At 38.6% G+C, this 17032-nt stretch overlaps 1 protein-coding gene across 6 annotated transcripts in view; it reads right to left on the bottom strand.

The window, feature by feature from the left end:
* Smarca2 (SWI/SNF related, matrix associated, actin dependent regulator of chromatin, subfamily a, member 2) overlaps positions 1–17032 on the bottom strand; it is a 171687-nt gene that overhangs the window by 24622 nt on the left and 130033 nt on the right. For 5 of the 6 annotated variants that reach the window (XM_048347869.1, XM_048354923.1, XM_048362341.1 and 2 more), the window contains exon 28: positions 5617–5834. In XM_048347869.1, the coding sequence (XP_048203826.1) occupies positions 5617–5834 (218 nt within the window). Of the gene's footprint in view, positions 1–5616; positions 5835–7600; positions 7697–8979; positions 9053–17032 lie in introns of those variants that run through there. The other variant, XM_048336443.1, reaches the window with a different exon arrangement.

The raw sequence follows: 17032 nt of genomic DNA, 5'->3' as shown, positions 1-17032 counted from the left end.
TATCAACACTGCCAGAGACTATTAAAATTGCAGACAGAAAGGTAAATGCCTTAGTTAAGCATATAGAAGCCTGAAGACTGACAAGGAGTCAGGCTCAATGAGGCTGCCATTCTTGCTGCTCCACTGTGCCTGCACTGCACCCACTAAACAGATGGGCAGTCCTGCCTCCCTCATTGCTTCCATCTTCAAAGTCAGACCCAACATCCACATCCTGTGCAGACTGCAGGGCTGGTTTTCATGGATGCACTTTCAAGTCCCGTGTCTTTCTCTAATCTACTGAATGAGGATGTGAGGATTTGACTGATATTCTGCTTGCTCCGAGATTCTTCAGGAATGAGAAGGTGCTTGGATTCAAAAAGAAAAGCACAATAAATATAGTTGAAAAAAAGAGTGGATCAAGGGGCTCCAAATAAGTTCAAGCACCCAATGGCAAACTAATTATATCCCAAAAGGTGTGTAGATCATTAAGTCTAATAGTATATAGGAAATCAGAGAAAATAGAACTAGAAACAGAAGACTAGAGATAAGCAAATGCCCCAATTTCAAAATGAAAAAGGAAACTTGAGATTGTTATATTTGATGTTGACCCTTGTAGAAACCTAGAAGAAATTACTCAGATGCCATGGGGCTATTTAGCAAAGATAAATAACATCATTAAGCGCCAGCAGGAGGTCTCTTAGAAAAAGCCATGGCAGTCTAACCTCATTTCACTTTTTTTGGCAGGGTTTCTAGGTTGATAGATGGGAGAGGCTACAAACATGGTATATTTCAGTTATAGCCTTTCTTGGTAACCTTGAGAAAGGATGGATAAATGTGGATGATGCGATAGATAGCCTGGCCATGTAGGCTCCTTGTTATTTGATCAAGTTTCAGGAGTACTGGTTAATATATTTATGTCAACCTGTAGTGATTTCCAGGCGCATGCCAATAAACTTTGTCCTTTAGAAGGTTCTCAACAATAGGCTCTTACAAATCTTATGATGACAAAACATTAGGATATCAAGTAAACATCATTTTTCAGGAATTCAGTTATCTCAGTGGGACAAGAATAATGAGGGCAAAAAGTAAGAGACACATCTGCACAGGGATTAACTATAAAGTCAGTACATAAAAGTTGAACACTAGTCCAGTGCTAATCTTGGTAGCTTTCATTTGAGGAAAGACCTAAGGGGATGAGGAACTCAACATGTCAAGTCCCATTTAAGTTAGGTCTGTGTTAGGGGTGCTGGAAAAAGTGAACACACTCCTGAGTGGTGTTAACTGAATTCTGGTGTTCACAGTAAGGGAGGTATAGTCTCCCTAGCCTTCAAGGTACATCTGGAGTGCTGGGAGCAATGTTTCAAAGAGATGTTAGGAACACAGAGCATATCCAAATAGGTGGTCTACTAGCCCCAATGTCTAAGTCTTAGACAGTAAAGTGAGGTGTTTCGAACTGAAGATGAAAGATCTGAACTAGATATTCTTGCTTATAAATATCTCAAAAGATATGTTTTATAATGAGTCTGTATTAGTTCCCTGTGGGTTCAAGTGGAACAGACAAAAGTCAGAGGGCTAGATCCATTTTTCATGTGAGAAAGACCTATTGTACCATCAAACACACCCTTACAAAGTGAGCTAAGGCTAGTACCCACGTGGAGGCTGGATAGTGGGCACAGGGGGACAAATCTGTGCCATGGGAAATTGGACTAGGCAGAGTCAAAAGTCCTCTTCAACTTTAAGAATACCTCTATCAGCCACACTCAAGATTTGGGAGAGCTCCACTCAACCATACATGTTATTCTCTCATTTCACACCTCCATTCATGGGCCATTTTAAAGAGTATAAATGCAAATTAAAATGAAATTTTCAAAGAGAATCTTAGGTTAAATGTTACGTGAACAGAGAATATGGCTTCATAAGAGCCTCCAAAACAATGAGTAAGTCAGAACAAGGACTTCCAATACAACTTGATAGACTTTTATGTGGAGAAATAAAGCCATGAGGACAAGTAACAGAAGATCAGCAGTATATCTGAGTGTAATCCATTCATGAATCACACAAAATGACTGGGTCACTGGAGTTACATATTTTAAAGTATCCTGCTTTAAAAACAACAACAACAACAAGTCATATCAAACCAAACAACAATAACATACACGAAAACAAAGCTAGATGTTAGTAGCTCATACCTATAATCCTAGTACCTCGAGGGACTAAAATTTGGAAGATATGGTTTGAGGCCAGCCTTGACAGAAAAGTTTGCTAGATACCACATGCAAAATTACCATCAAAAAGCAGGGGTGGAAGTGTGGCTCAAGTGGTAGAGTATCAACCTAGTAAGTAAGCTCAGCCAGCTCATGGTCATTATTTCAAACCCTGTTACCACAAAACAGTGAGGGAAGCCTGGCACTGAATACAAAGCAATAAATAGATGCTTAAATTATCTTGTCTTTGTAAAAATAAAATCAAGACACATCTGTCTCAGAATCACATAAGAATCTTTAAAATAACTATCTCACGAGATCCAATTAATTCTTCTTATATACCTGTTCAATATAGATGGCAATGTTTATTTAACACTCTGCTAATCTACAAGCTCAGGACTCTTTCACTGGACAGGAGCAATGGGAGAGGGAGCTTAGTACATTTGGTGTTTGTTTTCCAGGTAGAGTGACTTAGTGTGTTACTAACTGCCTGACTAATGGTGCAACAATTGCAACACAGTGAGATGTACATTTCCCAGTAACATTTTCTAAAATGAACCAAAAATATGACACTGTATCTAATTAAAGGCCTTCCTAATTTGAGTGCCTCCTACTTAAGAACCAAGTTTGGTAAGAAAAATACACAATATAAATAGAATAAGTATGGTTTTTTTCTAGAGGATTGCTAACATGAAATATACATGAAACATGCAAAGCTGGTATGTTTAGCACGTACTCCCTATAAAGTACCTAAGCATGGAGGCAACAGAATGAGTCTTAGGAGGGCACTTGATAAGGAAAAGGTAAAGAAACAAGGAAAAGGGAGGGAAACAAAACCTACTCGATAACAGCATGTTACAATATTTTAATATGCTATACCTACAGTAAAACTAAAGACATCTTCAATATTCAGAAACAGGGAAAGTACATTTTCTGCTTCTGGAAATAAAACCATGGAAACGGGTATCAGCAAGGACACTGACTTCATAGAGCTCAGCCGTCCCTTCGCCCACCTGACTAACTACAAGTAGTCTGAATGGCTGATTATTAATCATTAAAGAACCTGGGTTACATGAACTTGTGCATGACTACAATTCTAGAGGCAGGTGCAGTAATTATTCCCCACCTGTTGTGTGGATCGGGGAAACTGAGGTTCAGGGAAGTTAAGTCAATTCCCTTGCTCTCTCACAGCTAAGGGACACCAGAGCTGGGTTTTTGATGCAGGCAGTTAAATCGAGACAACAGCTTGTGCTACAGTGCACCAAGGTGAACCAGGAAGTCACAAATGAAAGGCTCTAGAGACACCAGGTAATGAGTGAGGGGTGGAAGCATGATGACAAATGGCCACTCACACTGCACCTTGGAGGAATGATTAGGAATGACAGGGGGCAGCTGACATATGTGTGCTCCAAATAGAGTGGTCCTTTTCAATCTCTGTAGCCTTTAGAGATGTTTGGCAGAGTGTAACCAGAATTTAAGTTTTCAACAAAAGAAAAGGCGGTAGGGGGAGGCAGAAAATGTAAAAAAAATGCGTTTGCTTTTAAAGGTTTTCACACGCTCCTTTCTTTCAAAAAATATAAAATAAATATAAAATAAATGAATATAAAATAAATGAAGCTTAGAGGTAGAGTGCATGAACGAAGTCCTAGGTTTGATTCCTCAGCATCACAAACACAAAAAGCCAGAAATGGCACTGTGGCTCAAGAGGTAGCGTGCTAGCTTTAAGCAGAAAGAAGCCAGGGACAGTGCTCAGGCCCTAAGTCCCAAGCCATAGGACTGGTGGAAAAACAAATAAGTAAATGAATCTTTTGATCACCTGTGCTCCAACAGTTGCTGGCCTCTGCAATGTTATTAGGAAGGCACAGCCATCACTGTGGACTCAAAGACCAAGGCACATCTGGTCAGAAAAACATGTTGCACTCTCTTGAGACAGAGGCAAAATCAATCAATCAATCAATCAAAAAGTATGTGCAGAGTAACACTTTTCTTTGCACCAGAGGCTGATAAAACAAGGTCTCATAATCCAAGATTTCCTCAATGAAATCTACAAGTGGAGTTAGGGATGAACACACTAGAGAGGGAATTAGTGATTCTTGGTTTACACAAGGATTGTTTCCTCTTAGTAGATTTGCAATTAAGTTTTCCTTTCTGGACTGCCATCTTCTCTCGTTGTTACTCCACAGCAGATCCAGATTCACAATAATGGGTTTTCCCTTGGTGGCCTCTTCAGACTCCTTCAAGGGGATGTGTTTTTAAGGAAACTATTAAAAATAGTGAACATGGGACCATGACATCTGATGAGTAGAAGAAGTGGAAATTCTGACCCTTCCATGAACATCTCCTGTGCCTTCACCATTTCTGAAGACTCCTTACAGAAAGGCTTAACAACCCAACATGATAAAAGTTTCTGTTTTGCTTTTTCAGGTACTATATCTTTCTATTGATTTTTTCCTCCATAGTATAGGACTTGTACCAAAGACACAATGAAAAACGAAAGTCACAATTCAGTTACTTATGTTTAAACACATCTAGGTTCAGAAAGCAACACTAGTCAATGTCAAAAATTGCTGGATATAAAAAACTGATAAGACTCCACCACAACAATTTAGAGATTTGTCATATCATATCTGGTTTTCTATCTATTTCAGTGGAAACAGACCCAATCTTCACATAAAAACATCATTATACGATCAAGTAAGAAGCCAAATCAGTTAACTAAATTCCACTAATCAAAATATACCTATCTAGTTTATCTATTTGATAGTGCTGATTGACATTCTCAAGTGTCATTACTTTGGTTTTCAAATCACTATACATTATTTCAAGTAGTTTGGACAGTGTCTAGCAGTCTTTGCACAGGTCACACCCAATAATTCCATGAAAAAGAGGCAAATTTGCTGAGATGCCATGCTGACTACATGTAGCAATATTAGGAGACAGCTTGAGGAAGAGCTCAGAAGTCCAAGTATTAGAAAAAAGAAAAGGACACTATTTTTGAAGAAGCATCTGTTTGGTTTTAAAACAGAACCCTTAGTGTGAAATATTTACTTTAAATATATTAGGATTCTTCTTTCTCTAACAACTCAACCTCAAAACCCAATTTCACTCTACCAACCAAACTTCGTTAACATCAATAATGGTATTTCAAAGGTTCTTAAAAATCTTTTTCATATGGGGAGGGAAGGAGGGAGGGGGAAATAGGTAGATAGATTCTAAACCTCACTTTCAACTATATTAATAAATGGTGACCCATCAGACAAAATAAGCAGTATTGGCCATCAGACATAGTACAATGTAACTCTTGCCTTTGGAAGGAATGAAAATTAGGAAGGACCTTAGAACCCTAGGGTACAACTTAGTAACCCTGGGTCTTTAGCTAGTACCGCTCATGAGCTTAGTGAGGATGATGGAGGTGAAGGACTGAAACACTTACCTGTCTTTGTAGTTTATAACAGTATCGATGATAGCATTCATCTGCTTTGTCAGTTTGGGCGGATTTGGTGAGAGTTTCTCAGCTGGAGGGCGGCCTCTTCTCTTCTTAGCTTTTTCCACATCTTCCTTCACGGGATCTTTATCCACATTTCTTCGCCTTTTTCTTTTCTTAAGCCGTACTTCCTCTTCCATTTCTTCCAAATTGCCGTCTTCGATGGCCTGTTAATTGGAGACAAAGAAGAAAAATTCAAGACAGGGAAGTAACCAAGACAAATTATACATATATAACAATAACAAGAATAAAATGAGACTAACAGAAAAGTAAAAATCAAAGTTAACAGTCATCAATGAAGAGGGAAGAAAAAACAAAAAACACCACCTTATTAGATAATGCATCTTTAACCCAAGTCTATTTCATAAGCAAAACACGTTGAAGGCCCAAACACTCATGATAAAGAAGAATGACAAATGTTAAAACATCTATACATTCAAGTGCTTGAAGCTAACTGAATCTCTATAAAATTTTAGCTTCATTTAAGAAAAAGTCCCTCGATGTCTCATTACTATGAGAAAGAAACAGGTAAACAAAAACCTAAGGGTGGGTGGAGAGAAAAAAAAAAAACCCTAAAAATACATCCATACAAATCAGACAAGCTTTGACCTTTCCTTCTCTAAGGTTTTAAATCAATTTATCCATGATTCACAACATAAATCAAAATGCCCAACCAGATTGTTCTAACGTAGCAATTAGTGAACAAGGAAAGAGGGAGCACAAAGCCACACTCCTTGGTAAACACTTAAATCATCTGATAGAGAACACACACACTCACAAACAACAAACACTTTTTTCCAATTACCTGCAAACGCTTGCTTTAAACCAGAGCCAGCAGCACTAATGCAGAGAGATAATAAAATAGCTATAAAAAACAACCAGGTATAAAAGAAACCTGTTCACAAAAGGCTAAAAGATCCATGTGACAGACCCAGAAGTTTAAACTTTTTCTTTTTTGGTAAGTCTCTCAACTTATGAAGAAAAATTAAAGGGAAAAGAAAAATGCAAAAAAAAAAATTAAAAAAGGATGAAAGAAAATTTGACCGTAAAACAGAAATTTGCTGAAAAAAATCTTTAAATTACATTTTGAGATTTCATCCTCACACAAAATAACTGATGTTGCTATTTGTTCCCCCTGCCTCTCAATACTGCCTCCAGTATGCAAATGCTAATCAATCCTTTCTCGTAGCTGAAAGAGCTCTAATCATAAGGCAATTACCTTCATTTCTCCACAGCACCAAACATGGCTAATATTTATGATCATGTGAGTATAACAATCAATATAAAGAGTGATTACAGCTCAGACATAATTTCTTTCACTTATATACAATGCCTCCTGAAAAAAGAAAGGTTTTGTGAAGAAAACCTGCTCCAGCACACAAAACAACCTGGCATGATAAAAATGCCAGTGGGATTAAAAAGATGTTTCCTATGCATTCTCCAATATGAAAATCCATAGAAGCAACATGCACACAGACAGAATCCTGAGGGACAGCCTGAGCCCAGGCCTTAATAATCAAAAGACAATTTCCATCACGATCCCACAGTGTTTAGATAACCACTATCTATGAAAGAGGCGAGATCTGATGAGTTATGAGGAAAAAAGGAAAGAAGAGGAAGAAAAAAAAAGCCCCGCATTATTTCATTAATATTCATTTGCTTAAAAGCAGGACACCCACTATACAGCTAAACACACTGCAGCTAAAAGCAAAGATTAAGAAAAGGAAATTGTCCCGTATTTCTTGGAGACTGAACATGCTAATAATAAATACAGCATGCAAGGCTGTCAACAGTTAATAGTATTGCTCTCCTCAAGCACCCAGTTGCACACAGAAATACGGAGAACACCGGCTTTTGATGTGTTACACACCTACACATGCCTGGGATGTCGTTCTACGGAATCTTCAAGACGGCAACGAAAAAGGATATTTACCTTACCACTATCAGCAGGCCGGCTATCGGAAATCACAGTTAGTGGGGATAAAATTAACAAGCCAGCAAAGCAGCGAGCTGCTAGTCTCTTCATCAGCTGATCAGGAAAAAAAAGAGAGCTGGGAAAGGCTATGTTTTCATATACAAGTAATTTTATTTTACTGAAAATTTAATACTGAAAGGATTGTGGATACTCAAATCTGCTGTTTCATTCTACCTACTACAAGGCCCGAAGCCTTCCTCCTTCAGCCTGTTTTAATATTGACAACTACTTATCATATTTTCCCCCCTTATTATTCTAGGCAGCAGAATTAAGAGATTTTTTAGCTCAGGTAGTTACTGATTCTCGCTTGCATTTTTAACAATTAAGCCAACAAAAAAACAAATTAATATTCAATTTTATTTTTTAAAAATTAAAACAAGGTCTGTTTTCTCTCTATTTTAATACCTCATTTTAGTTCTTTTTAAAAAATATGCTGCATGGTTTCGGATCACTCTACAATGATTTTTAACATAGAAAATCATTTTTTTATTAGATGCATGAAGCTAAAAGTAATATACATGTTATCAGGTACAAATATTTTAATAAAATTATGTTCATTGTCTCTTTAAAGAAAATCTCGAGCAACTGTGATATTCCACTTTCAGTTTCATGCTGTAAATTTTTTCATTGTTTTTCTTTTCAGTGGGATACAGGAAGAAGGGCAAGTTGTGAAAAGAATTTCTACTATCACCCCCCCCCCTTTATTCTGAAAAACAAGGGGGAAACAAAGCATAAGCTTGTGATGTTTGGACTTTTTAAGTCTCTAAATCTGTGAGTAGCTAAGAAGCGAAAGCAAATTAAATTGCAAACAGAGCTAGGGAAACAATCTTTATTACAATTGCTCATACGTGCAGTTTCTTATTAAATTCAGGTTCTGGAATTACAAGGAAACACACAAAGTACTGACCATTTTCTTCCCTAAGTTAAGGTTTTATGCAGGAATTCAGAGCTACCAAACCTCCCCCCACCCATCCCCAATGGAGTGAGATTTCTTAAGGGTCTTTCGCTAGCTGAAATCAATTACATATTTCCCAATGTTTTTTGCCCCCCACTTACAGGGTACAGTAAGATTTCTCCTCCATGTAAGGAAAATTATTCATGGAGATTTTTTTCAAAACTGTTCTTTTATTTTTTTAATTATTTATTAAACTAGCTCAACTGACTCAACCTAGGGGTGGGGGTGGGGATCCAAAACAAAACCAAACCAAAACAATAAGCAAAAAAAAAAAAAAAAAAACTTGCTACACAATGCTAAAAGTACTCCCCTCCCGCCCCCCAATATTCCCCTCCCAAACCTTTTACCAACAACAATAATGAAATAAATCACAGAAGCAAACCCCCAGTTTCCGACTGGTGACGTGTTGCGCAAGAGTGCGAGCCCTAATTCAACATACAGACGGCTCCCATGCTGAACTGCCTCTAGATTTAATGAAGTGAATAGGAAGGAAGTCAGGGGAAAAAAAGTGTACAAATAAGAAATTAACACTTTCCTTCCCTACCTAGCGAGATACAACTCTACAGCAAAGTTTGGTGAGGCACCTCTTTCCTTAAAGGCACACAGCACTCATTTGCCTCCGGACGGCAGGAAAAAAGCCCCATATGGTGATAAATCTCCAGCCAAGTTAAAAGAGTTAAGCATATTTCCGCCTGCGGGTTTTTTGTTTTCTCTCTCTCTCTCTCTTTTTTTTCCTGAATGAAGCTGGAAATTACTCCTTTCTCCACTGGATGGCAACCTTTTCCCCTCCCTCTTTCTTTCTTTTCTTTCAATTTTGCTTAAAAGAAAGAAAGAAAAAAAAAAAAAAAACAAAAACGTTTTCCTGACACTGGGTGTGCAAGGAGAAAGGGAGGGGGTTCTTCTTCATCTAGTTCTTAAGAGAGAAGTGTGCAGCTCCTGACCAGGAAGTGCAGACAGCCATGCAGGACCAGGACTGCCCAGCTGCTTTAGAGGAAAACACTTGCAAAAGCTTGCAAAAGCACATGGCAGACCCGGGAAGCAGCCACACGTGGCTCTGGTCGTGGCTCTCTGTCATCATGACACACGCCAACAACATCTTTCACTGAATGACAGCAGGTCCAGAAAGCAGGCATGATGCTTGTTCTCAGCCCAGAGGAGGTAATGAGGCGCTGTTGTACACGTGACGTGTCCGTCTCACAGCAGAACGGGATCCATGATTACGAATACACAGGGACTGGCAAACAAAAAGCCACACACCAACTCCCAGTCGTTGTTTCCTCCTCTGCATCTCCACCAGGCAGGGTGGCACAGCCCTCAAAGCGGAACAAACCATCTTAAGGAAGACGAAAAGCAGCAATTCTAAAGACAGCCAGACAATGGCGATTTTCTTGCATGTGAAATAGAAAAAAAAATCAGTCTTCTAGCACTAGCTCTGATATTTAAATACCATGCTGATGCTGTTTGTCTGTACTGACATGGTTTCTTTCTCCCTGTAGGACAGGGGGATGGATGGGTTTTCCTTCTTTAAGAACTCTGTGTTTAGATTCCATAAGATGCTCCCAGGATGCCTCTGGGGGTGAAAGCCAGGTCACAAGGCTAAAAGCTAAGCATTAAAGACAGCTAAGACAAATACATTATACTAGCATTTTCTGAGGACAACTCACATATCACCAAACTAGATTGTAATATTAAGGGGAGGGTAATCTTCCCTCATGTCCTGTGGAGATCCTAAAACCCAGAAACATAGGTAGGAATCCCCCAAATTGGAATACCAATGCTGAAAATCAGAAAGCAAAAATTTAAAGAAAAGTCAAAATGTTGAGTGTGGGGCACACTCCTACAATCCCTTCATTTGGCAGGAGGATCAAAAGTTCAAGTTCAAGGCCAACCTAAGTTACATTGCAAGCTCCAGAAAGCCTAAGTAGTCATGTATGAGTAGTATTCTTTGGGATACTAAACAATAGCAGAATTAATCATGGAGCTCTTTTTTGCTCAACAGTGGAACAGTGGCACACCAGTTTGGTCACTCAGGGCAAGAAGAACCAGATAGAACTCTAGGATGCAGAATTTCAGAGGTAAGGCTTTGGACAATAGTATGCTTTGGGTTATTACTGATTCTGAATGCAATTTGTTAGCAAAGTGTTCATAGAAAAGTCAAATTCTCTTAAGTGAAATAAGCCAGACACAATAGGTCAAACACCAGAAGATTCTACTCACAGAATGGACAGTGGTTACAGGGATAAGGGGAGTGGTGAGGTAGGGTTTAACTAAGTTGAGAGGATGGATGGTGGTAATGAATGCAGATCAATTTGCATGTATTTGTTATAGAAATATGCATTAAAATGATTAAAATAGTGTATTTCATGTAAATATTCTGTCATAAGAAAAGAACTTCATAATAAAACAAAAGTCTCTAAATATTGAGGAAATCCGGACAACCATATTAGGCCCATACACACTCCTACCACTCAGTGCACAGCAGCTCTTAGCATTTCAACAGGTGGCATGCACAGTCTTGCTCACAGAGAGAAACCCTTTTAAGAATCCCCTTTTATTTATTTAGTGATATAGGAAACCACCAATGCACAGGACTTAGCTATTCACAAATTTTTTATGTTGGCTAAATGCCTCAAATGTTCAAGAGATGAGTTCAGTCTAAAGGCTGAGGATTTTATATCATAAACCCACCCTACACTGTAAGATAAAACTAATGTCATATTCACTCAATAGGCAGAGTTTTAGGGTTTTTTGAAATAGGGTTTAAAAAATAATTTACTTTATTGTTATTATAGAGGTGATGTACAGAGGGGTTGAAGTTACATGAGTCAGGTAATGAGTACATTTCCTTTTATACAGTGTCTTCTTCATTCTCTCCCAGTTGCTTCTTCCTATCTCCACCCACAAGTTGTACAGTTGACTTCATCAATGTCCAGTGAGTTCCACTGCTACACTTTTTCATCCTTTTCCCCTCAAGTCTGTACCCTCCTCCCCCAAAGATGCACACATGAATACATAACACATAAGGTGAAGAAGACAGAATCATCAAAAATTAAAAGCTAAAAAAAAAGAAATAACTTGTTTCCATATCTTGGAATTCATTTCAGTATGTATATTATTTTACATAAATATGAAGAGGTACTTAGGCATTGTGCATTTGTGTTTCCCTCCTAAAAAGAGTATCCACTTTTGGTTTCACTGTAGGTATTTAGAATCCTGTATAATTTGTCATATCCCAATGCATTTTAGATCTAGCTTTCACAAATGAGAGAGAACATGCGCTATTTGTCTTTCTGAGCTTGGCTTACCTCACTTAACATGATTTATTCTAGTTCCATCTATTTCCCTGCAAATGACATTATTTTATTCTTTCTAATGACTGTGTAAAATTCCATTGTTATAGGTACCACATTTTTTTATCTACTTATCTATTATGGGACATCTGAGCTGTTTCCATATCTTGGCTATTGTGAATAGTGCAGCAATGAACATGGATGTACAGGTATCCTTACCATATCCTGGCTCATGATGTTCAGGGTAGATGCCGAGGAGTGGTATGGCTGGGTTGTAGGGAAGATCTATGTTTAGTTTTCTGAGGGACTTCCAGACTGCTGTCCAAAGTGGCTGTAATAAGTTCACATTCCCACCAACAGTGCAATAGGGTTCCTTTTTACCCACATCCTCACCTTTGTTATGAAACAGGGTTTTGCTATATAATCCAGAGTGGCCTCAAACTCAAGATCAGCTTCCCAGGTGCTGGGATTGCAGGTGTGTGTCTATTCCCTGTTTATCTTCTGCAAGGTCAGGCAACTTGGATGCCAACTACACCTCTAACTCTCCCTGAATTCGAATGAAATGTGTTATGTTGGCTATAGATGATAGATGGAAAAGGAACTGAGTTTCAGATTAATGAATTTCTATCACAGTGGGTTTTGAGGTTTGGGGTTCAATAATCTCAGAAATTAACATGAAATTAACGCTCTCTTTCAACACCTATGGCATAAGAAAGCTACATAAAGACACTGGGGGATGGCTAAGAAGGGCAAATTGAACCATAACTTCTCACTGTAATCATGAGCTGGTGCTCATGATTTGCTCTTAAGCAAGGATCCTATGAGAGGTTTAGGTACCTCTTTATTTGAAGTTCTCAGTATACTGAAGCAATGAAGAAATTCCAAGGGAAGGGAGCAAACTACTATAATTTCAATGTGTACAAAGAGTAATTAAGTGCTTTTTAAACAGGTAGATTACAATGACTAAGATCATAGCTTCAGCCTAGTGTAGTGGTATATACCCAATAGCCAGGAGGCAGAGCCAGGAGGATTTCAATTCAAGGCCAGACTGGGCTACTTAGTTAAGACCCTGTTTCCAAAACCAAACAAATAACAACAAATCGTAACTTCATTTGTAGATCATGAAAAACTTATCCAAGGCAAGTTTATAAATGTGAGGCTTCACTAAAATAAATGATTCTCTTCAGTTGGCTGTCGGTGATACCTCATCCTGGACCCAAGTTTACAGGATACAAATCCTCTAGTCTATGCAGCAAGGCATTGTGGCCAAAAGCATCAAACTAATAGCAGGGCAGTGAAAATAGGGCAAATGAAAGGACTAGCCAGCAACAAGGGAGGAGAACAAGTAAGTAAAGCCACACAAGAAATCAAAAGCACAATAAGTAGTTTGATGCTGTCTGGTACAGGAAAACACCAGCCTCATAGGAAGAAAAGGCTGATGCACAGCATCATTGGTACCTTGATCTCCAGCATCATTGGTACCTTTGTCTGCTCTTACAACTACCAGGGTCATAGTAGCGACAGCTAAACACAGTTTGCTGTGTTGTTAGTTACCCAGGGCTTTCTGCACACTGGCTCATTTAATCCTCATAACAGCCTTAAGAGGTAGGTATGGTTATTCTCTTTATTTCACAGATGAGGAAACTGAAGCCTGGAGTACTGAGGTAGCCTTTTGTTCTAGATCTATACAGAAGTAACAGACTAAGTATTTGAATTCTGAAAGCTTGTCTGCATAAACCATACCCCCAAGCTAGCAGGCTATTCTATTTTACAGTATTCAATGATAACTCTTGTCTAATCATGGTTAAACCATCAGAAAAAGTCTGAGGGACACTTGCTGGTTTTAGGAGAATAATATTAATATGATACATTTCAGGAACACTTCCAGAAGAAATGACATATGCAAACATTTGAAGTCTCTACTTCTCATAGAATTCTATGACCATAAAAATGATTATGCCAGATACTGGTGGCTCATGCTTATAATTCTGCCTGCTCAGGAGGCTGAGATCTGAGGATCACAGTTTAAAGGGAGCCCCAGTAGGGAAGTTTGTGACATTCTTATCTCCAATTAACTACTAAAAGAGCTGGAAGTAGAGCTGTGGCTATAGTGCTAGCCTTGAGCTTTAAGAAAGCTAAGGGACAGCGCTCAAGCCCTGAGGTCAAGCCCTAGGACTGGCACCACAAAGAAAAAAAATCATAAAAGTTGATGCCATAACAAAGCCACTTTATAAATCAATGGGAAACTTATTCCTGGTTCAGGATCTTGGACTTATGGTGTTTTTTTTGTTTTTTTTTTTTTTGTCAAAAACCTTAAAAAGTGATTTAGTGTTATAAAAGTATAGGGAAATTTTAAGAAATAGCAAAATGACCATTTACTTACTATTAAACATTGAACACTACCTTGTTTTATTGCTTTGAAAATTTTTTTATCAAGACTATTTCAAAGCTGGGCTTTATGCCTGTAATCCTAGCTACTTGGGAGGCTAAGATCTGAAGATTTCAGTTATAAACCAGTCTGGGCAGAAAAGTTTCTTATCTCTAATTCACCAGCAAAAAAATAAAAACAGTGAAGGCATGGCTCAAGTGGTAGCATTGAGCACAAAAGCTAAGTAACAGCACTGATACCTTGATTTGATTTCGTCTCTAGTACAATATCTGTATATCTATATAAGATAATTTGATGTTTCCCTTCTCATCAAATAATTTAAGATAATAAATGAATATCTTTTCTATGGTTTGGCACATTGCCATATTCAGAAGTTCAGATCAGCCTACATTTTTCATCCTTTGCTCTTTCACTGGTATGAAATATCTCAAGAGTTCATTTTTAGTGTGAACAGGTTTGGAATTTTTTTGCTTTGCCAGTATCATTTCCTCTGGGACATCTTAGCCTTTTGTCACCAGGGTCCCTGGCTAGATATTCAGTTTCTTTTTTATAGGTTCTTTGCGACTCTCTATCTTTCTTCATATAAACTGTTGTCAGGACTGTCTTCCAAAAGGTCTGTCTCATCAGCATTAAATATTCGATGAGAGCCATAAGCCTGACAACACTAATCCTTAGACTCTGGTGCAAATCTCACAGATACACCCTTCTTTGAACTGGTGGCATTGTCTGACATTTTAATATCAGTCAATTCATACTGACATCTGAAATCAGCCCTGACTGGCAGAGGGAAAGATTTTCTTGTGGTCTCTTTGTCATTATCATTTTCCTTAAACTTCAATGCTCTCTAGCCTGCATACCAGCTAAACTGACTAGAATTTATGATCATTATGGTCGACAATCTACTAAAGTAAAAGTCAGATGCAATTTCAACCATAAGTGACTTTCTGTTCCTAGTGCAATTTAAACTAAAATATGTTGAGATGACTTTATCTTGTTTTAAGAGTCATTAGACTATTTCAATATGGCTTGTACTACAGCTCCACCATAGGCACAGATCTTATGTTAACTGAGCTAGCCTCTTTCCATTTTCAAATCTCCCAACCTGCACAATCATTTCTTGTTTCTTTACAGTGCTTTAAGCCCTTGATGGTCAATTCCTTCCTTCTCTCTTTCCCTCTTTCCTTTCCTTTTTTTTTCTGCACCATCCTGAGGCTTGAAGTTAGGACTTAAATTTTTTGCTCATAGCTAGTGCTCTACTGCTTGAGCTCCAGCTCCACTTCTGGTTTTTTGGTGGTTAATAAGAGATAAAGAATCTCATAGACTTTCCTGCCCAGGCTGGCGTCAAACTATGATCCTCAGATCTCAGCCTCCTGCGTAACTAGGATTACAGGTGTGACCCACCAGTGCCTGGAATTTCCCTCTTCTAATGGGCTGTTTTTGTAAAATACACAGTGGGATGGGAGAGGCGGCTAGCAAGCACACGCTTAGCTGACTGTGGCTGGATTAACAGTTGCACAGATGAAACAGTAAAGGATTTGGCAGGCACTGACCACAGTGTGCAGACATTCCTTACAGGGATTTGTGGCTGGAAAAGCTAGCAACAATGCTTGTATTTTAAATGCAATAATTCACAATCGCTATTGTACAGTGTTATCGTCCAAAATTCCTATGGCGAGGTCCTAATTCCTGATAGTCTAGCATTTGAGTATTTTCAGATAGGGCCATTATATAGGAAATTAAAATGAAATGAAGTCATATGGGTGGGCTTTAGTCATATATTTAAGCCTGTGTGACTCCAGTCCTTCCAAGGATTGGGACACAGGCACATGCTCTGAGCACGGCATACTCTGTTGCAGGGTGGCCTTACCACTACTAGAGAGAAGGGGCTCCTAAGTAGCCTGGACATAAATCCACAAACTTCAATATATCAAATGCCTTCTGCTCTCTTTCTATCCCTATGACATAAAAGAACTACCCTTAAAGATTGATGAGAAGTGCCAGAGGAGAACCCAATCCCTCCTTCTGAAGATAGAAAATCTTCCATGGAGATCCAATTCAGAGAGAGAGAGAGAGAGAGAGAGAGAGAGAGAGAGAGAGAGAGAGAGAGAGAGAGTGTGTGTGTGTGTGTGTGTGTGTGTGAGTTCCGGAGCTTGAACTCAGGAAACTCAGGGCATGGGCACCATCTCTGAGCTCTTAATTTTTTCTCCAGAATGCCAGTCCTCTACCACTTGAGCTATACCTCCACTTCTGATTTTTGGGTGGTTAGCTGGAGATAAGAGAGTCTCATGGACTTTTTTGCCCAGTCTGGCTTTGAACTGTGGCTTTGAACTGCAATCCTCAGATCTCAGCCTCCTGTGTAGATTGGATTCCAGGTATGAGCCATCATTTCTTGACCTCAAAAATCTCTCTGTGGTCTTTACTCCTTTCTCTTTGAATTTCTATTCCCACAAATGAAATTTCTACCAGTCTACCAATCATCCCAAGAAACAAGTTTATCATTTTTCTTCCAACTAAGCAAATATTTTTTTCACCTGTCTTTCTGTTTCCTCTAAGAAGAGCATCATTTCCCATAATCATCTAGGTTGGAAACCTTCAAAATCACCCATTTTCCTTTTTATATCCCAAAGTACTGCAGATATACCATAGTTTACTTCTAAAATAGTTCACAAACAACATTTTTCTTCTAGGTTCTGGATGGTGGTCCCCTCATGAATGGGTAGGTTTGTTACTGGTGTTCTCCATCTTTCTCTCCTTCC

Source organism: Perognathus longimembris, chromosome 1, assembly GCF_023159225.1.
Source record: "Perognathus longimembris pacificus isolate PPM17 chromosome 1, ASM2315922v1, whole genome shotgun sequence".
NCBI classification, from domain to species: Eukaryota; Metazoa; Chordata; class Mammalia; order Rodentia; family Heteromyidae; genus Perognathus; species Perognathus longimembris.
This window is presented reverse-complemented; position numbering and strand designations above follow the sequence as displayed.